General features: G+C 38.3%; 1 protein-coding gene across 1 annotated transcript; it reads left to right on the top strand.

Annotated features, from left to right (window-relative positions):
- The first annotated feature begins 147 nt into the window (after positions 1-147).
- PSMG2 (proteasome assembly chaperone 2) lies at positions 148-21,904 on the top strand. The gene is made up of 7 exons (XM_045887071.3): positions 148-331; positions 3,756-3,927; positions 7,652-7,710; positions 11,997-12,115; positions 12,995-13,168; positions 20,647-20,767; positions 21,583-21,904. The coding sequence occupies exons 1-7, from the start codon at positions 275-277 to the stop codon at positions 21,679-21,681; spliced, it is 801 nt and encodes a 266-aa protein (XP_045743027.1). The 5' UTR covers positions 148-274; the 3' UTR covers positions 21,682-21,904.
- The last annotated feature ends 221 nt before the right edge of the window (positions 21,905-22,125 follow it).

The raw sequence follows: 22,125 nt of genomic DNA, 5'->3' as shown, positions 1-22,125 counted from the left end.
CCCGCCCTGCCAGGGTCTCCGCAGGCACTGCCCGCCCTCGTCTTTCCCCGGTCGCGGGCCCTTTCCGCCCTGCGGACCGGCAGATAGCTGGACGGGCCCTTCAGGACCCCACGCCGAGCCGCACGACGGGCCCCGCCCCGCCCCGCCCCGCCCCGCCCCCGTCGCTAGCGGCTCTGGGGACACCGACGCGGCGCGGCGCTCGCGGTCTCGCCTTGGCGACGTCTTCGTTTCTCCCAGGCCCGCGCTCACCCCGTTCTCCCACGTCTGTGCGACCATGTTCGTTCCCTGTGGAGAGTCGGTCCCCGACCTCACGGGCTACACTTTCCTAATGGTGAGTCCCCGCTTTCGCGAGCTCCGCGTGCCCGGCTTGGGGTGCTTCCTCTCGGGAGGCTCCCCGGTGGCCGCTACCGCCAGTCGAGGTGTTTCAACGGGCCTGGGACAGAGGACGGTACTTGCTTCTGCTTCAGGTTTTCAGCCTGCACCGAAGACAGGTTGTCGCTAGATGCGGCGCTTCAGATGGAATCTGTTGGCGCTCTCACCGAACGTTTCTGAGACTAGAGTTTAGTCTGCGTTGAATGCACAACGTAATGTGTGTGGTAATTACAGGTAACGTTGTACATAGGTTGTAGGGGCCATTTTTTAAAAATTATTATATCCTAGAAAAGTTTTCCTCAACTAGTATCAGAGCCAGTCTTAAGCTGGCAAGACTCTCATTAACTAGAAAACTACAGGTAAGGTCATAAAAGTAATCTTAGCCAGTAGCTAACACACGGTTTTATTGCTCCTAAAATTGCCCGTATTCAGTCACTGTTTCAATAAACCTTCTGTACTGTAAAAATATTAAAATAAGACTAGGTCCTTGTCCTCAAGAAGTGTGTAGTCTAGTTGGAAACACACGTAAACCAGTAAGGGCAATAAATGCTAGGATAGCACTTCGAAAAGGGTACTGAAGAATCCTAGGGCTTATTGGGAGAGGGAGGGACGTCAGGACCTGTTAAAGCTTTATGTGTGGAATCGGGGGGAAAAAACCCCCTCATAGATACAGAGAACAGATTGGTGGTTGCCAGAGGAGGGTGAGGACGAGGGCTGCTTGAAATGAAATAGATGAAGGCAGTTAAAAGGTACAAATCTCCAGTTATAAATAAGTCCTGGTGTATTGTACAGCATGGTGACTATAATAAACAATATTGTGTATTTGAAACTTGCTAAGAGAGTAGATCTTAAAAGTTCTCATTACAAGAGAAATTTGTAACTGTGGTTGATTGATGTTAAATAAACTCATTGTGATAATCTTTTCACAATATATACACGTATCACATTGTGTTATCTACCTAATACTAATACAATGTTATATGTCAGTTATCTCAGTTTTTTAAATGATGGTAATCACCTTGGGGCAATTCTCACCTTAACGATGCATGCAAGAAATATGAATGAATGTTAAAATTAGTGTGTGATAATGTACTGAAGGAAATTTTATATAATTTCAAAGTATCTCCCTGAAAAATATTTGTTAATCATAAAAGGGAAAGGTATCCTTGCAGGAATTGAAACATGTATGTACCATATATTCCCGTGTTTACTTTGCGGGGGAGACTTGACATCAGAATGAGGCAAAATTGAGTCCCTGATGTCAGGAGGTTATCTTAGGACAAGGAAAAGGGGCTGTGGGCATGCTCTGAGAGCTAGTACAACCTGGATGGGGTCATAGGCTCGTTCTTGTTAAGGTAAGGAATTCAGGGCCTTGCTTGTTCATAGGCTGCAGCCATATCAGTTGACCTTGAGTCCAGCCTTATGCAGAAACAGCTAGTAAGATACTTGGCAGAAGAAAAAAAAGAGAAAGATTCATAGGGAAAATAATGTCCAAAAGATTATTGGTGGTAACCTTGACAGTTACCAGTGAGTGGTGAAGGGAGGGAAGCCATATTGGAGTGGTTGAATAAATGAAAGAAGGGATGGAGACATGTATATGTATGTGTTTGTTTATCAATTCAGAGATAAAGTTCCTACTTATGTTTTAGTAGACAACTAGGGAATTTTGTCTATGGAGAGACACCAAGAAGTGAGGTGGTAGCTAGGGGAGTATGTGGGATCAGGGGAGGGTATTTTAGCAGAGTGCAGGAGGGGGGTGGGGTGGGAGGGTGGGGTATTTTAGAAGGAAAGATTACAGCATGTATATATGATGATGGGAAGAATCCAATAGTGAGGAAAAGGTGGATGATACAGGAGAGTGAGAGTCTAAAGTAGCAAAATCCTTGAGAAGAGGAAAGGGAATTACAGGAGATAACCAGAAGGTTAGTAGATGAGAGCAATGAGAAGTGGGGGACCACCCTAAGAGACCCAGAAAAATAAGATGGTGGGGGGATGCAGTTGCTAGAAGAATGCAAAGGAAGAGCTACATTACAGAGATACTTTGAAAGTAGAATCAATGAAAATTAGACATGTATTAGATGTGGTTTGTAAGAGAAAAGGAAGAAGTTTCTTGGGTGGGTTAGGTAATCAGATGAGCAAGTGTTGCTCTTTTCTAAAATGCAAAATGTGAGGACAAATTTAGGCAGAAGTTTAGTTTTGTACATGTTGAATATGCATTGCCTATGAGATAACCATGTGGACATATGGATTAGGATCTGAAGTTCAGATAAATGTTTTGGACTATAGATAGAGATTTGACAATGGGACTCTTTGAAGTCGTGGGGATAAATATGCGTGTGTGTTTAATGTGAAAAGAAGCTGACTCCAACCTTTAGGCACTAACAAAGCAAATGGAAGGATGACCCAAGAGGACTTTACACTTGCTTTCCCACTGCTTGAAGTGTTCTTTTCCCTGGTCTTTGTGTGACTGTCTTCCTTACGTCTTTCAGGTCTATGATTAACTGGTCAGTTATAGAGTCATTGTTTTCATGATCACCCTATTTAAAATTGCAACCAACCACATACGTATACACACTCTCACTTAACTTTTCACTTAACACTGTATACGGGCATACCTCAAAGATATTGGGGGTTTGGTTCCAAACCACAGCAATAGAGTGAATATTGCAATAAAGCAAGTCAGATGAATATTTTGGTTTCCCAGTGCATGTGAAAGTTATGTTTATACTGTAGTCTATTAAGTTTGCAATAGTATTATGTTTAAAAAGACAGTGCGCATACCTTAATTTTAAGATTTTATTGCTGGAGAATGCTGACTATCATCTGAGCTTTTAGTGAGTCATAATCATTGATTGCAGATCAAATGATAACAAATATAATAATGAAAAAGTTTGAAATATTGAGAGATTTACCAAAATGCAACAGACGCAAAGTGAGCAAATGCTGTGGGAAAAATGGTGCTGATAGACTTCCTTGAGGCAGGGTTGCCACAAACCTTCAATTTGTAAAAAACACATTCTCTGTGAAGTTCAATAAAGTGAAGCATGCATGCATTTCACTATTTTATTACATTAAATTACTCCCTCACTAGAATGGAAGCTCCACAAGGGCAGGAACTTGCGTCGGTTTGTCTTGCTGCGTTCCTAGTGCTAGAGCAATGATCGACATGTAGTAGGTGTTCCATCAGTGTTAAATCAGTCGTCTCAAAAGTAGAGGAAGCCCCTGCTGACACCTCAGTTGCAGCTAATGAGTCTCTATCCAGCTATGATGTACCTGAGCATAACCATCCAAAAGTAGTCCCATGATTATTGTCTTCTGTCTAAACTTTTAAAAGTGCTGCTAATTTTGATGATTTAATGAACATATATTTTTTATTATTTCAGCCAGCAGTATCTGTTGGAAATGTTGGCCAGCTTGCAATGGATTTGATTATTTCTACACTAAATATGTGTAAGATTGGTTACTTCTATACCGATTGTCTTGTGCCGATGGTTGGAAACAATCCATATGCAACTGCAGAAGAAAATTCAACAGAACTCAGTATAAATGCTGAAAGTATGTAAGACTTAAGCCTGTTTTATTCTGTTATAAGGAAGAGTTGTTTTAAATTAGAAGTAAATTCTACAGATACTGTTTTATAGCAAACATGTACTTAGTGCCAGCTTTGTGCAGAATTTATGACCTAGTCACGTCCTGTTCTCTTACATCTGGTTTTAGTTCTTAGCCTTTTCTAAATGGCAACTCCTATGATGACTGTACTTCTTTAACTAGAATTTGAGGTTTCCTTTTTTTTTTAACATAAGGTGTTTTTTTTTTCCTTCTTTTAGCCTCAGTTTTAATTTCTGTTCTTTCTGGCAAGTATAAGCATCACTAATACCAAGGAAAAGGGAAAAGAATTCCACTGGGTTCAGTCCTCTGTGTTTAACATGCGCTACTCATCCTTTCATATTATTATAGAATCCATAATAACGTAATAGCAATAAGGCTCAGAGAGATAGAGTTGCCTAATACTACTAGTAGGTGTAGGCTATTCCCATGCCATAAATCATAGTTCCTCATTAGGCCATCAAGCTTGATTAATTGGGGAATACAGTTGACATTGCACTGACCACTGTGTTTATAATGTGGTACTACCCTGAGCTAGTAGGGGAAAGCTATTGATCATGAGGCACAGGAGTATCCACTTGCTTTGATGGCAAGCTGCTCTGGTAGCTGCTCAGTTTTCTGTTTTCCATTTTAAGGTGAAAGCCACAGGTGGTAGAGTAGCACGAAAGACCGTTGATGGGCTAAAAGACAAATGAAGAGCGCTTTTTTTTTTTGTCCATCTTATTAATGGTGCCATTAGCTTGCAATAATGAAATAAACTTTCAAAATATAACCTTAAGGGGTGCCTGGATGGCTCAGTCAGTTAAGCAGCTGCCTTCAGCTCAGGTCATGACCTCAGGGTCCTGGGATCGAGCTGCGCATCAGGCTCCTTGTTCAGCAGGGAGCCTGCTTCTCTCTGCCTGCCACTCCCCCTGCTTGTGCCCTCTCTCTCTCTCTCACAAATAAATAAATAAAATCTTAAAAAACAAAACAAAACACTTTAATATTAAAATTCCTGCAGCAAAGATGACTGTGTTAACACAAGAGTGAATTTCAGTTATTGCCTTAAAGGATAAAGGACTGTAAATGGTAGAACTAGAATTTATGTACTTCCACTAATGATAACAACTGTCATTTTATTGAGTGTTTCCTATGAGCTGAACACTGTGCGTTTAAATGTGTTAATTCATTTAATCTTCACAACTACTCTATGCGTAGTTTTATTGATGAGGGAACCATTGCACAGAGAAGTTAAGGTCACATGATTAATAATTGGTGTAACTGAGCTTCTAATCAAGGCTCTGGCCCTGAGACCTGCCTCTTAAGCACCCCACCACCCTGCTAATGCACTTTAAGTCTAGGAGAAGACCCACTGGCTTTTCTTTTTGACAAAAACTTGTAGCAAGTCAATTGGATGAAGTCCTTTAATCCACTTTATTTATTTTTTTATTTATTTATTAGAGAGAGAGAGAATGAGCAGGAGGAGGGGCAGAGAGAGAGGGAGAAGCAGGCTTCCCGCTGAGCAGGGAGCCCGATGCGGGGCTCGATCCCAGAGTCCTGGGATCATGACCTGAGCCGGAGGCAGACGCTTAACCGACTGAGCCACCCAGGCACCCCAATCCACTTTATTTTTAAAATGAGGTATTTTAAAATAAATTGTAGACATCATGACATTCTATCTTCAATTATGCAAGTATGTATCTCTTAAGAACATTTTCTTGTATAGCTAAAATACCATCACATTTAACAAAATTAGGAGTTTCTTAGTGTCTTCCTATACCCTATCATATTCACATTGTTCCAGTTTACCCTAAAATGTCCTTTAAAGTTAGTCTAAACAAAGACCCATAGTAGTCATCTGATTATTGTGCCTCTGAAATTTCTTTTACTCTAGAGCAGTCTCTTTTTTTTTTCCTTCTACATGAAACTGACTTCTGAGGAAAAAACTGGACCCATTGTCTTATCAGATGTCTCACCTGCTACATTTAATATCTTCCTTGTGGTGTCATTTGGCTTGTTCCTTTAGTCTCTGTATTTTCTGTAACAGCATTTAGATCTAAAGGCTTTGTTAGGTAAAAGCTAAATATTTTGTGCCAGAATACATGAAAGGTGATGTTGGTTTCATATTGTATCACATCAGAAAAGTAATGGGAAGCAGGATCTTAACAACAGAAAGGATTAGCATGATACACTGATAGAGAATATGAGTGTTGCTATTATAGGAGTTGATGTATCTTACATTTTGCTCCCTCCCTTCAGATCTGTCTCTTCCTACTAGATCTGTTGAATTGCACTAGATATGTACGTCAGAGATAGATTACAGGCCTGAATGGCCCACATCTTATTCCCTTTCCCCTAAATTTGTGCTCTTTTCCCTAATTCCTAAACTTTCTGCTCTTGCCTCCTTTGTCCTGAACATACCTGGTAGTCACTAGACTTGCTGATGCAGCATAGCCCCCAATCACACCACACAGGTCCAACAAGACACTCTCCCAAAAGACCTATAACTGGAGAGACATGAACTACCAAAGGATTTGCTGAAGTCTGGGTTATTTACAGTAACTAAAAGCTTACCCTTCAGCACAGGGGCCTAATCGTGCCTCTAAGAGACTCCAGATTTCATCCTTGGTTTATCTCAGAGCTTCTGGTTCTTGGACAGGGACATGTTAAACATCAGCAAAGTAGGATCCTTGTAGAATGTGATGAAGATTATGGACACAGTGGGTCTTCTCCTAGAGTTAAAGTGCATTTCCCAGAAGAAAAACACACACATTGACTCACAGAAAATTTTATATTTATTTTGCATGTTATCTTTCAGAAACTCCTAAAGAACACAGATGTGCCTATTTCACAGATTTTAACATAAGGCCAACATTCTCCTGCATTTTATTCTTTTTTTTTTTTAAGATTTTATTCATTTATTTATTTGACAGAGAGGGACAGCGAGAGAGGGAACACAAGCAGGGGGAGTAGGAGAGGGAGAAGCAGGCTTCCTGCTGAACAGGGAGCCCGATGTGTGGCTCGATCCCAGGACCCTGGGATCATGACCTGAGCCAAAGGCAGACGCTTAATGACTGAGCCACCCAGGCGCCCCTATTCGTTCTTCTCTTAATCCCAATGAGTTTCGCTGTTCTCTAACAGGAAGAGGGGAGAATATCAGAAACTAAAAATATTCTTAAGAATTTTATTGGTCATAATGCCAGAAGTCTCCAGAGGCATACTTTTCTGGTTTTGCAATCACAGAAGAAAAATAATTTTTGGTATTTTCTTAACAGTTCTCTTGTCAGGGGCGCCTGTGTGGCTCCATTAAATGTCTAACTCTTGATTTTGACACAGGTCATGATGTCAGGGTTGTGAGATCAAGCCCCACATTGGACTCTGCACTGGGCATGGAGCTCGCTTAAGATTCTTTCTCTCCCTCTGCCCCCGACCTCTAAAACCAATTAAAATAAAATAAACAAACCATTAACTTGTCAGAAATGAATCTCTTCCATAGAGTAAAGCCCACAGGTGCATTTTAAGGGACTTCTAAAATGTTTTATTTTGACTGAATGATACAGTTCATATGTTTTATATTTATTGAAAATATTAGGTATAAAAGTTCTTACAATTCAATTTAGTTTTTATGTTAGTATTTTCACTTGTATAACTCCATCATATTAAGTATCTTATGATTTCATTTTTTTCTTTGTAGTATATTCATTGCCTTCAAAGAAGCTAGTGGCTCTTCAGTTAAGATCCATTTTTATTAAGGTTAGTATATTTGTCTTTTTAAGTTGGCCAAAGTAAAATATAATGAGAAAATACTAAGTATTATTGAGAATTAAGATTCAAAACTCAGTTTTGCTCTTTTTACTGTATGTACAGTTAAGAAAAGTCTGGTTCTATAGAGAACCAATCTTATAAAATTTCAGAGGTGTTACCATTATTTCATGATTATATTGAAAGGAATTGGGACATACAGGGTGAGTCTTTTATATTCTCTTCAGGTAGCTTTGGTGAAAACATTTAAGCTTAGGAATATTTTCGGTTTACTCCATTTGTATCACATTTCAACCAGTGACATGTACATTTAAATTATGTATGTGTCAAAATAAATTCTGAATCTTACTTCTTTCCTCTTCCACTGCTACCAACCACTATTGTTCAAACCACTGCCTTCTCTCACACTCCTGATTTTGTTCTTGTCCACCCACTCTCACAAATACCTAATAGTCTGTTTGGAAATAGCACCACCAATGATCCTTTAAACCTAAATCAAACACATCACTTATCTCTTCAAACCCTCTGGTGGCTTCCTGTTTGACTCCCACTGAACTCACAGCCTTACCTTGGCTTATCCTGGTTCTCCCTCTGTCCTGGTATGGTACCTGCTAGCCACATGTAGCTATTTAAATTTGGATTCATAAACTAAAAGTAAATAAAATTAAAAATTAGTTCCTCCTTCCCACTAGCCACATTTGAAGTTCTCCATAGTCACATGTGGCAAGCAGCTGCCATAAAGAGCGCTTCCATCATCACGGAGCATTCTCTTGGGCAGCTGCTCTGCCTAATCTAACTCCGAGCCATTCCTGTGTGCTCATTGCCTGTTTCCCTCTCTCACTCACCCTGCTTCAGCCACATTGGCCTCTCTGTTCAGACAGATTAAGCTCACTCCTGTCTCGGAGTCTTTACATTATTTTCCCTGCCTGGAATACTTTTCCCCTAGATACGTAAATGGCTCATTTCCTTCAGTCCTTGCTTAAATGTTACCTCATCAGAAATGCCTTCCCTGGGCGCCTGGGTGGCTCAGTTGGTTAGGCGACTGCCTTCGGCTCAGGTCATGATCCTGGAGTCCCGGGATCGAGTCCCACGTCGGGCTCCCTGCTCAGCGAGGGGTCTGCTTCTCCCTCTGCCCTCTGCCCTCTTCCCTCTTGTGCTCTCTGTCTCTCATTCTCTCTCTCTCAAATAAATAAATAAAATCTTTAAAAAAAAAAAAAAAAAAGAAATGCCTTCCCTGACCACCCTTTCTATTTTCTTATTCTGGGGTGGTTTTCTTCACAGCTCCTCACTACTTGGCATATCATATATTTGTTTATCATCTACAACTAGTATAAAGTAAGTTTTCTGAGAGAAGTGACAATGTGTCATTCACTCTTATATCCCCAAATTCTAGAATAGTGCCTAGCATGTAGAGAAGCACTTGGTAAATATTGGTTAAGTGGATTAAGTACCAGCTGTTGGGGAGGTCAGAAATATGTCAGCATTCCATAGGCTCTCCCCCATGCCTCATCCTAGTTATTATATTATTATGTAAATGGAATCTTATGGTATGTACTTTATGTCTAGCTTCCTTTACTCAACATTCTATTTGTGAGGTCTGTCCATGTTGTTCCAAGGAGAGGTATTTCGTTCATTCTCACCTCTGTGGGATTCTGTTATATAAATAAACCATAATTTATCCGTTGTACTGTTAATGGGACATTAGATTTTTTCCAGTTTGAGATGACTGTGAATAATGCTATTGATTATTTTAATATTTACATTAGAATCACTCTTTACTTTTTTTTAGTTAATAATATACTCAAAATTTTGCAGTGAGAGTTGCTAATATTTTTACATTATGCCATGTGTGTGGCTTTTTCTGTTCTCTTCTTAATACTTGAGTGAGTTCAAGAATTAAGATAGGCGAAAAAAAAAATGCCTAATGAAATATTTTGTAGGTGGAAATAGTGATTTCAAAATAGCAAATATTTATTTATTTATTTATTTATTTATTTATTTATTTATTTATTTATTTATTTTTAAGATTTTATTTATTTATTTGACAGAGAGAGACACAGCGAGAGAGGGAACACAAGCAGGGGGAGTGGGAGAGAGAGAAGCAGGCTTCCCACAGGAGCAGGGAGCCCGATGCGGGGCTCGATCCCAGGACCCTGGGATCATGACCCGAGCCAAAGGCAGACACTTAACGACTGAGCCACCCAGGTGCCCCGCAAATATTTATTGAACATGGATTTTTTTGCTCCAATATGGCTATGAGTAATAAATATATACACACACACATATATACATAAATATATAAATAAATAAATATATACATATATACACACACATGTATATATATGCCATACACACACACACACAAACACCTATAATCAACAGTCCGATAAAGTAAGTACTAACATTATCCTCATTTTACAAATGAGGAAAACTGAAACACAGAAAGATTAAGCAATTTCCCTGAGACACACGGTCCTTGTAGGAGGTAGAGCCAGCATTCTAGACCAGGCAGTTTCACTCCAGAGCCTGCCTCTCTTAATCATACTCTACCACCTTCCTATTTTAAAAGCTAGTTATTATCTGCATTTTAAATTCTATTGAATAATTATTTTATTAACAAATAGTCTGTGAAGTTTCCATAAAGTGAGTTTTTCTCCCCAAAATTTCATAACCCACTTTCCAGATTAAACAGCTATTAACATCTTGCCACACCTGCTTGATCTACTCTCTTTGCGTGTGCATGCACACAGTTTCCTTCTGCCAAAGAATCCAAAAGTAGGCTACTGATGTCATGATATTTTACCCGTAAATACTTCAGCATGCATCTTTCAAGAATAAGGACATTCTCCTTCACAATCACAGCAGCATTATCTAAGAAAATCAGCATTTAATGAATTATTCAGTAGTATCAGACATACTCAAATTTCCCCAGTTGTCCCTAAAATATTCTTTTTTAAAATTTTTTTATGTTATGTTAATCACCATATATTACATCATTAGTTTTTGATGTAGTGTTCCATGATTCATTGTTTGCATATAACACCCAGTGCTCCATTCCATACCTGCCCTCCTTAATACCCATCACCGGGCTAACCCATCCACCACCCCCCTCCCCTCTAAAACCCTCAGTTTGTTTCTCAGAGTCCATAGTCTCTCATGGTTTGTCTCCCTCTCCTATTTCCCCGCCTTCATTTTTCCCTTCCTACTATCTTTTTTTTTTTTTTAACATATAATGTATTATTTGTTTCAGGGGTACAGGTCTGTGATTCATCAGTCTTACACAATTCACAGCACTCAACATAGCACATACCCTCCCCAATGTCTATCACCAGCCACCCCATCCCTCCACCCCCACCACTCCAGCAACCCTGTTTGTTTCCTGAGATTAAGAATTCCTCATATCAGTGAGATCAGATGATACTTGTCTTTCTCTGATTGACTTACTTCGCTTAGCATAATACCTTCTAGTTCCATCCACGTCATTGCAAATGGCAAGATTTCGTGGTTTTTTTGATAGCTGCATAATATTCCATTGTATATACATACCACATCTTCTTTATCCATTCATTTGCTGGTGGACATCTTGGCTCTTTCCACAGTTTGGCTATTGTGGACATTGCTGCTATAAACATTGGGGTGCACATAGCCCTTCAGATCACTACATTTGCATCTTTGGGGTAAATACCCAGTAGTGCAATTGCTGGGTCGTAGGGTAGCTCTATTTTCAACATTTTGAGGAACCTCCATACTGTTTTCCAGGGTGGCTGCATAAAATATTCTTCAATTCTGAATCCAATCAAGTTTCACATGTTACATTTGACTATAATATCTTTTTAGTTGGTAGCTGTTGATGTAGAAGTGGCCTCCTCCTCTTTCTGTTCTTCACAAATTGACTCCTTTGAGGATCAGTGCCAGATGTTCAGCATCCTAGGTTCGCCTGATTATTTCCTGGTCATGTTCAGATCAGAAATTTCTAGCAAGAACATCTCCTAGATATCCATGTGATAGTTTTTAAGTAATGATAGATTACTTAGAGAACAGAGTCAGAATAGAATTTTTTTGAAATCTAGATTCCTCACGATTTATTTCTTAATTGTAAAGATACAATAAAAAATTCCTTGCTCTTCATCCCTCATCTTCACTTTAAGTACAGTAAATGGATCCAAAAATAATTATAATTTTATATAAGGTTGATAAAATATTTTATAGAATACTCTTATTATATGCTAAGATCTAACTTTTAGACTTTCTTTTTATTCTTTCAATGGTATACAAAGTATAAATCAAAGCCATTCTGTGAAAAACTGCTTTCCTGGGTGAAAAGTAGTAACTGTGCCAAAGTTATTGTTCTTTCAAGCAGTCATTCATATCACCGTAATGATCTACAGCTTCGCAGGTATGTTTTTGCCTTTGAAAAATTTTGTTATGATTTACACAGTATTATGATGGTATCTCTGTTAAAAAGCTAAAATAAGTTTTAAAAGCCATGTATATCTTTGCCTCCCCCCTCTGGAATTTATAGAAAGAAGATAAAGTCAAGAGACGGGAGGGAGTATGGTTAGGTAGTCCTATGGTTGGGGCACAAGGAAGGCTTTGGTGTAAAGATAGAGATGTTTCTGGAACTGTGCTTCGATTGTTTGGTATTGTGTGTGGCAACATCACAGAGCCTAGCTGATGAAGAGAAAGAGAGAGAGTACCTAAGATTCATTGGATGATAATTTTTGGGGAAGATTGGATTCACATTTCTATTTACTTCTATTTATTTAGCCATCACAGAAATCCATTTGCCTTTAAGTATAACTCCCAGGCATGTCAGACTGAATTCCTAAATAGTAGGCAAAACATCCAAGAGATAGAAATTATAAACTATTTATTTCATTATCATTTATGCACCAAAAAGTCATGATGAAGAAACATTAGCCAGGACTAACCTTTCGAAATTGGAGCTAATTTTTAGTAATCTCACAAATAGATATAACATGTCTAGGAATCTCACAAAAGGCCTCATGTCCAGAAGGGAGCATAGCTGTGGGAAATAGGTTATCTCCATGATGGCCTTGCCTTAGTTTAAGTTGGCCTCTGTCTTTATACTCTCTCCTAAGTATGTAAATAGCAAGCCAGAGCATATTTTTACATGTTATTCCGTAGACTGCTGAAACTTGTGCTTTGCTTTAGCAACAGAATATAGAGAGAACAAACATTTGCTTTAAAAACTTGCCTTAATGTTCATATTTATTGTGGGTTTTTAGAAAGTTAATTATATGATTGCTTCTAGTACTCCCTTCAGATACCTACTCACACCTTTTGTGCAAAAAAGTGTTCAAGCTAAAATAATGAGCCTTAACTGGGAAGAAATGGAAAAAAGCCCATGCATTCCTGAAATAGATGATTCTGAGTTTTGTATTCGTATTCCTGGAGGAGGTATCACAAAAACACTCTATGATGAAGGGTGAGTTTGTCTGTCTGTCTGTTCATTTGTTCCCACCTTATTTAAAAATAAAAGTAAGAGGGGTGCCTGGCTGGCTCAGTCAGAAGGGCATGCGACTCTTGATCTCAGGGTAATGTGAGTTTAAGCACCACATTGGGCATGGAGCCTACTTTTTTAAAAATAGTGGAAAGTAAGATAAGTGAAGAGAAGACTTGAAATTTAGTCTTAGGAAAATTGGTTCTTAAAAAACCATATTTAACACTTTATAATGTGCAGCATGTTAAGGATCCTGATACTTACTGTATGCAACCTCTACAATCAATCTTTTTTTTAATTATGGTAAAATATATGAAACATTAATGTAACCATTTTTTATTTTCTTTTTTATTGTTATGTTAATCACCATACACTACATCATTAGTTTTAGATGTAGTGTTCCGTGATTCACCGTTTGTGCATAACACCCATAATGTAACCATTTTTAAGTGTACAGTTAATTGCTGTTAATGAATTCACAGTGTTGTATACCCATCACCAACTATCTGCTTTCAGAACTTTGTCATTGTTCTAAACAGAGAATCTGTACTTATTCAATAATAACTCCTATTTAGTTCTGCAAAATCCATACTAATGTCCTCACCTTCATTTCTGATTTTAGTAATTTGAGTCTTTTTTTATTCTCAGTTTTGTTGATCTTTTCAAATAACCAACTTTTGGTTTTATTGATTTTTCTCTATTGTTTTACTGTTCTCTATTTTATTTATCTCTAATCTTCATTATTTCCTTTCTTCTGCTAACTCCAGATTTAGTTTGCCTTTATTTTTGTAGTTCCTAAGTGTAAACTTAGGTTATTAATCTGTGAAATTTCTTCTTTTTTAAATATGCATTTGTAGCTCTAACTTTCCCTCTTAAACTGCCTTAGCTGCATCTCTTAAGTTTAGCATGTTGTGTTTTCATTTTCATTCACCCCTAAATTATCTAATTCACCTTGTAATTTCTTCTTTGACCCATTAGTTGTTTGAAATTGTGTTGTTTAATTTCCACATATTTGTGAATTTTCCAGTTTTGCTTCCATTACTGATTTCTAGTATCATTCTTTTGTGATTGAAAAAGACACTTTGTATGATTTTAATCTTTTTCATTTATCAGGTCTTATTTTGTGCCCTACCAAAGGTCTGTCCTGGAGAACCGTCCGTGTGCACTTGAGAAAAATGTGTATTCTGTTTTTGTTGAGTGGGGTGTTCTGTATATATGTTAGGTCTAATTGGTAATTCTGTTTCCTTCTCAGTCTTTTCCATCCATTATTGAATGTAGGCTGTTGAAGTCTCCAGCTATTACTATAGCATCGTATCTAGTTCTCCCTTCAATTCTGTCAGTGTTTGCTTCATATATTTTGGGGGCTCTTGTTTTGTGAATATATCTTTATATTTGTTATGTCTTCTTGATGAATTGGCCCTTTTATCAATATATAATAGCCTTCTTGGTCTTTCATAACAGTTTTTGACTTGAAGTCTATTTTGTCTGATATTTGCCATCCTGCTCTCTTGGTTACTGTTTATATGGAATATCTTTTTCCATCTTTTCACTTTCAAACTGTGTGCGTCCTTACATTCACAGTAAGCCTCTTGTAGATAGTACATAATTGGATCATGTTTTTAATCCATTCTGCCAATCTGTCTTTTGATTAGAGAGTTTAATCCATTTGCATTAAAAGTAATTATTGATGAAGGACTTGTCATTTTGCTATTAGTTTTCTATGTATCTTACAGCTTTTTTGTTCTTCATTTCCTCCTTTACTGCCTTCTTTTGTGCTTGGTTGATTTTTTATAGTGACATCTTTTGATTGTCTTCACATTTTCTTTTGTGTATATTCTATAGATACTTGCTTTGTGGTTTCCATGGTGATCGCATGTAACATTCTAAAGTTATAACAGTCTAATTTGAGTTGATACTAATTTCACTTCAGTTGCACACAAAAACTACTCCCATGCACACTGCCTCCCCCAACCCATTATGATATTGTTGTCACAAATTACATCTTTCTATATTGTGTGCCCAATAACAGATTTATAGTTATTTTGGGGCATTTTTCTTTTAAATACTCTACAGTCACTCTTGATTAGTCTTTGGGAATCATGAACTTTCAGAAGGCAAGTGAAAGTGAAGGTGGAAATTAGAGATCTTTTTTTTCTTTTAGCCACTTTTTGTAAATTGATTTATATGACTTATGTGATGGCCCAGCCTGCCATCAGATTTGTAGACATTTACACTGTCCCCATTTTTGCCTGCCCTTAGCTTCCTGACTCATACGACCTGAGGCTAAGTCTGGGGCTAACCAGTACGCCTTGCTGTATGCTTCAGCTGGCTCTGACTCTTCCTTCTTGCCAGGAGTTGATGTGCCTGGTGGGTTCATGGAAGACAGAGCCGATGGTTATGAAGAGGGGGAGGGGCAGTGTTTAGAGGGTGGCATCTGCTGCTTCTCAAGCTCATATAGTCTACTCCCTGCTCTCCCATGAGGAGAGATGAATAAGGAGCATCTCCTTGTGCCGTCAGTGGTGGCTTAAGAGAATTGGGCAGAGCTAACCTAGAAAAAATTTAAATATGTCCCCGCCATCATTGCTCAAAGTCAACCAATAAATCTGCATCCTTAACATAATACATTTCAAAGAGTGTAAACCTAGCCTTGCCAAATAGAATGACTGGTTTGCTTGCTCTAAAATCTACATTGTGTTGGGGCGCTTGGGTGGCTCAGTCGTTAAGCATCTGCCTTTGGCTCAGGTCATGATCCTGGGGTCTGGGATCGAGCCCCGCATCAGGCTCTCCGCTCCACGGGAAGCCTCCTTCTCCCTCTCCCACTCCCCTTGCTTGTGTTCCCTCTCTCGCTGTTTCTCTCTCTGTCAAATAAATAAATAAAATCTTTAAAAAAAATTAAAAAAATAAAATAAAATCTACATTGTGACTTCTGCATGACCCGAGGAAGTCATAATAGTAATATAAATAGTAGTCATGGTAATAGCAAATTAAGTGCCTGGTACTGTTCTGTGCACTTTACATGTATTAAATTATTTAATTCTCATAATCTCATAGGTATGTATTGCTGTTAACTACATGTTATAAATAAGAAAATTGAAGAGCAACAAGATTAAATAACTGCTAAAAGCCATGTGGGTAATCTGGCAGAGCCAGGATTCAAACCTAGGCATCTGGCCCCAAATCCTACACTTTGAACCACTTCATTCTAGAGCTAGGATTCATGGTTCAGGATCACAGTGAGTTTTATTCTTTGTCTAAAAGGTGAACTTGTTCCTTGTTATTTGTAATTATTTTTGCCCCTCCTTCTTTCCAAAATATTCAAGACTTCTCTGTTAGAAAGGATACAGGCATTTTAGCTTGTTTTCCCAGTACAGCAGTTTTGTCTTTCTCTGGCCATACTTGCCTACAATTTCAGCTTTCTCTTTTTCCCTGAAAACCTACTCTAGTCCTATTAAAACCATCATTTCTCCCCATTTTTCTTTTTTTTTCTTAGTCTGTCATTTGTGTTTTTACTTCTTTTCTTGTCTAGTTTATTCCCCATAATATAAAATATCACTTCAACTATTTTTTTGGTGGAAGCCCTGGCTACCTAATCATTCTCTGCACCTGCCCTACAGACCACCAGCTTTCAGTCCTTCTCTTGCTTCATTCGGGCCACATCATTTGTAGCCTAGACTGCTGTTAGTCTGATTGGACTGCCGTAACAAAATACCGTCCGCAGGGTGGCTTAAACAAAGAAATTTATTTATTCACAGTTCTGCAGGCTACAAGTCTGAATCAGGGAGCCAGCATGGTTGGGTTCTGGTGAGGCCCCCCTTCCTGGCTTGCAGATGGCTACCTTCTGGCCATATCCTCACATGGCAGAGAGAGACCTCTCTTTCCTTCTCTCCTTATAAGGCCACAGTCCTGTCAGGTTAAGGCCTCTGTCTTATGACTTAGTTTAATCTTAATTACCTGCAGAGATCCTATCTCCAGATATAGTCATATTGGGGGTTAGGGCTTCAGTTTTGGAGGGACATGGGTTTGGTCTATAGCAGCTGCTCTCAAGATCTTTTGATTGATTCCCCCTGCCTCCTCCATTCTCCCTCACTCTTCTCCAGCTTGAGTGTTGCTAGAATTAAAATTCAAAACTGATCACAACATCCCCTGAGTAAAGTCCATCAGCGGTTTTACTTGCTGTGTGCAGAATCTGGTTTGTACTCCTTAAGGTGCCATACAAGGCCCTGCAGGATTTCCTTGCCTGGCTCATTCCTTGGTGCCCTGGACTCCAGCTAAACGACTAGCAGTTTCCTAAAAGCTGTCTCATTCTTCCTTCCCTTGTCCCACGTACTTTTCTCCTCTTATCTGCCTTGCAAAAACGAACCCAGTTTCCAAGAGTCACCTCACAGCACTCCTTGTGTCCTGACTTGCTTCTCCCTTCTGCACAAGGAATTTACTACTCTCTTTGTATTCCTACAGCTCACTGCTCCTTCACACCGACTTCTTAGTTCTTTACAAATCAGTTTACTTTTGCTTTGGATTTTGTTAGAGTAATGATAGCAGACTTGCCATCTTGCCATCAACAACTGGAAATTGGACAAAATTAATGTAACAACTTTTTCAGACATTGGATAGCAAACAGCACACAGTTGTGATTCCTGAGAGAAGGCAAATAAGTCCTACAATTGCCCCAGCTTTCTGCTTGCAGATACTTTGTGGACTACAACACAAAGAAGGGGAGGGAACCTGAGGAGAGCAGTCTTGCTGAGTTGAGAAGACAGATATCATGATTGGGGAATGCTAGGACACCTGGAATGAACAAGGCAGAGAACCAGAGGGCTATTCAAGAAGAGCCTTAGCGGGTCTCCCTGAGTCTTTGTCAGAATTCTGAGCCACACATGTGTAGGGTAAAACTCCATGAGACCAAAAGAATAACTTCTGGGTAGCTGTAAACTTGCTCACAAAGTTAGCAATGATAGCAAAATATTATAAAAGTTAGACGTACTCATCATAGAACATTTGGAAAATGTAGAATAGTCCAAAGAAGCAATATTTATAATACTCAGTCCTATCACCCAGAGGTAACTACCACTACTAATTTTTCATTTGTTCTCTTCCCAGCTCCTTTAAAATATATTTGACTTGAATGTGTGTACCTGCAAGATACATCAACTCTAACTTAAACTTTAGAGTTCATCTTATTTAAAAAATGTTTATCACAAAATCAGTTTTCTTTTAATTTTCTAATGCAAATCTTTTCATTTATAATCAAACCCATGTTTAATGTTCAGTGCAATTATATATTCACTGCAATAAAGAACTTTTGAAATTGAGAAAAAAACCATTTTTGCTAAATTTTTTGTAACATATATTTTGCCTTCCCATTAGGAGAACAAATATATATTCTGATCTCTGGAAAAGATAATATTAGTTACTCTAATGATAGGTGGTGGCAGTGGTGTGGCTGGCCTGAAATCCTTTATACTTAATTGGAATCAAAGTACATTTATAATTTAATAATGGATGTATCACATGTGCTAGATTTTAATGTCACAGAAAGTAACAAAATTAGCCACTCTCCACTTTCCATTTTTACAGAGAGCACCAGAGGATGCTGTTAAAACTCTTAATGCTGCTCTTTGTGTTACAAACTAGTAGTGGAGGCACTGTAAATTCAAGACATACCCCTGCATTTTTTTAACCTAGAGGCTTGAAAATAAAGGCACAGCCAGGGAAGCTAGCCTCCTCTGGGCAGGAGCCATTTCTAAGGCTACCATAGCATGAATGTTTAGGAACTAGAATCTAGAGTCATCACGGCTCACAGTGCTACCATACAAAGCTTGAGAGCCCCTAAGATATATGAGAATTACATGGTGAGATGATGTTAACTAGTGCTAACAACTTCCGATTTCTAATATTTATTTTAGAGAGGGAGGGAGCATGCAAGCGGGAGGGGCAGGGCAGAGGAAAAGGGAGAAAGAGAATCCCAAGCAGACTCCACCCTCAATATGGAGCCCAGTGAGAGGCTGGATCTCATGACCCTGAGATCATGACCTGAACTGAAATCAAGAGTTGGACACTTAACCAACTGAGCCACCCAGGCACCCGGACCAATTTCTGATATATAGAGACTGAGATGCTGTGGTAGGCTCTCCTGGTACATCTGAAACTTCTGAACCTACCTCTCAGAGTCTTCTCCACATCTGAAATCCCTTGCTTAGAAACCCAGCTCACCTTTATTTCTGTAGCTGTCAGTCACATGCTCTCAAGTTTTGGCATGAAATTTTTCTCATAGTTCTTGGTTTTAGGGTATTAGAAATAATTTTTGCTTTTGTTGGCAAACAGGAAGCTTTTTGCATTTATTTATCTCCATCTCATCACTAGCTTGAGGCATTTATAGCATACAGTTAAGAGACTTTTGGAGTCCAAAAGATCTGGGTTCAAGTCCCACCTCTGCCACTTCATAGATATAGAACTTTGAGTATGTTAACTACATTTCAAACCCTTTAAACTTCAGTTACTTCATCATAATAGCTAGCACATACATAGTATTGACTATATGTTGGGCACTGTTTTAACCACTTTGCCTCTACTGCCTCTTCTACACCTCCCAACAACCTGTGAGGTAAGTTCTGTTGTATTCCCTCTTTTACAAATGAGAAACACTGAAGCTCTAAGTAACTTGCCCAACATGTCTGGTAAGTGGCAGAGCTAGAATTTGAATTCAGGCATTCTGTCCATGTTCTATTCCAAATTGATTCAGTTATAAAATGGAGATAATTATAACTTCCTCAAGAATTGTAGGATTGAACGATAAAATATGCAGATAGTGCTTAGCACATAATCACTCAGTAGGTGGAATCTGTAAGAAGTAATATAGTAAAGGGGCACCTGGGTGGCTCAGTCGGTTAAGTGTCTGTTTGCGACTCAGGCCTTGATCCTGGGGTCCTGGGATCCAGCCCCGTGTCGGGCTCCCTGCTCAGTGGGGGGCCTCCTTCTCCCTCTCCCTGCACCCCCGCTATGCTCTCTCTTGCTGTCTCTCTCTCAAATAAATATCTTTAAAAAAAAAAAGTAATAGTACATTTTTTCCCTTTATTCAATTCCGCAATTTTCCTTCCTGTTTTAGGTTATTAGTAACAAGGGTGTTATTTTCTTTCAGTCTCTTTGCTATGGTGCTTCTGAAAATCACTATCTTCTACAGCAGATTTGGGAAGTAGAACATATTTCAGTGTGGATGGTTTTTCATGCAGCCTCGTATGAGACGCAAACTTGCATATGCCCAGAGTGGGCATTACATGGCTTCTAGTCCTGTCCCCACAAGTAGCATATATCTGGAGCAAAGGGGGATAAATAAGTGAGCTTATTATGGGGCATCTTCTCCTTTCCTAAAACCTGGCAGATTGTCTTAGCTATAAAAACAGACACAGATGGAATCAGCATCTTGTATCAATAGAAGAATACTTAATTATTCTCTGTATTTGTTGTAGCTGTTCTAAAGAAATCCCAGTGGTGGTTCTGCTGAAATTTGTTTCAGAAGGAGACAATATCCCAGATGCATTAGGTCTTGTTGAGTATCTTAACGAATGGCTTCAGATAATCAAACCATGTGTAAGTGTTACTACACTTTAAGCCTCTGATTTCTCCGGTTATGTATTTATAAACTTGCATTTTTTTATTCTATATAAGTAGACCAAATAAGTGAAAGTTTGTTAAGTATAGATACATCTTTATATAAAATTTAGTTCAGTTGAGCTTTTGAAAAGAGGGCATTTAACTAACCAGTTGTCTACAGTTGTTTCATTAAGACTGATTTTCCAGAAAGGAAAACCATAAGTACTTCATTATATTAATTGTTCATGTTGCATTAATTATACCAGACATATTCTTAGAAAAATAAACAAATTTCTTTAGAATTCAGGACTTTTTTTTTTAAGGAAAGCAAAACCTGTTTATGTGAGCAATACTATAACTCTTGAATGTGCATTATAATTAAATACTTCTCTGTATTATGAGGTAAAAGCATTACACCCAGGGAAATCGGTTAGCTTTTAGGCATAATGGAAGTACCATAATGATATGATAAAAGAACAAATTGATACAAATCACACAGCACTGATTTTTATTATTATTATTATTATTATTATTATTTAAACCCTATTCCTTTCAAATATGATTTTACTTGATGGACTCCATAGCCTTCTGGCATATCTTTATGACTTGGAACTTAAGGAAATTTATCTTCAATTAACATAGAGACAAATTTATTGCTTTGTTTTTCCTTACAATAAAACTAAGCTAAAAATGTCAAACCCAAAAAGAGCAAAAACTAACAAAAAACTAGAGAAGGGCGAGTTTTATGCGACTTAAATGCTAAAAGGGGATTTGGTCATAAAATTGAAGGATTAAAGTATTTTGTTCTTCAGTTACAGTGTGATGACCCCACAGCATCTGCCTTGAAGTGGAAAATGCCAAGTTCGTGGAGATTACTCTTTGGTAGTGGTCTTCCCCCTGCGCTTTTTTGATCTTTTTTCAGTTTTATACCTTATGTCCCAAGACACTTATTACCAACACAACTGTTAAACAACTATATAAAAAGTTATATTATCTGTGAATGTATTAGAAAATAAATATTTACTTTTCACAAAAAAATCTCAAAGAAAATGGATTAACAAAAAGTTCTTTTACCATGCTTTTCACTGTATTCAACAAATGTAAATTTTGTACAATAAAATATTTCCTAAGTAATTTTGTCTGAAATGTGTCTTTTTTTTTTTTTAAACTCAGACTTCTGTATTAGTTTCCTATTTCTGCTGTAATAAATTACCACAAACTTAGTGGTTAAAACAACACAATTTATTATCCTGCAGTTCTGGAAGTCAGAAGTCCAAAAATAGTAGAAGAATACTTAATTATTCTCTGTATTTATAGTAGCTATTCTAAAGAAATCACAGTGGTGGTTCTGCTGA

The sequence above is a fragment of the Mirounga angustirostris genome, unplaced genomic scaffold, assembly GCF_029215605.1.
Source record: "Mirounga angustirostris isolate CCGP_5_RB_7025 unplaced genomic scaffold, mMirAng1.0.hap1 SCAF_14, whole genome shotgun sequence".
In the NCBI taxonomy this organism is placed as follows: Eukaryota; Metazoa; Chordata; class Mammalia; order Carnivora; family Phocidae; genus Mirounga; species Mirounga angustirostris.
This window is presented reverse-complemented; position numbering and strand designations above follow the sequence as displayed.

Coding starts and splice junctions, on each gene's coding strand:
- PSMG2 (XM_045887071.3), top strand. CDS start 275: ATGTTCGTTCCCTGTGGAGAGTCGGTCCCCGACCTCACGGGCTACACT. Junction 12,116..12,994: donor AATGATCTACAGCTTCGCAG/GTATGTTTTTGC, acceptor GATTGCTTCTAG/TACTCCCTTCAGATACCTAC. Junction 13,169..20,646: donor AAAACACTCTATGATGAAGG/GTGAGTTTGTCT, acceptor TATTTGTTGTAG/CTGTTCTAAAGAAATCCCAG.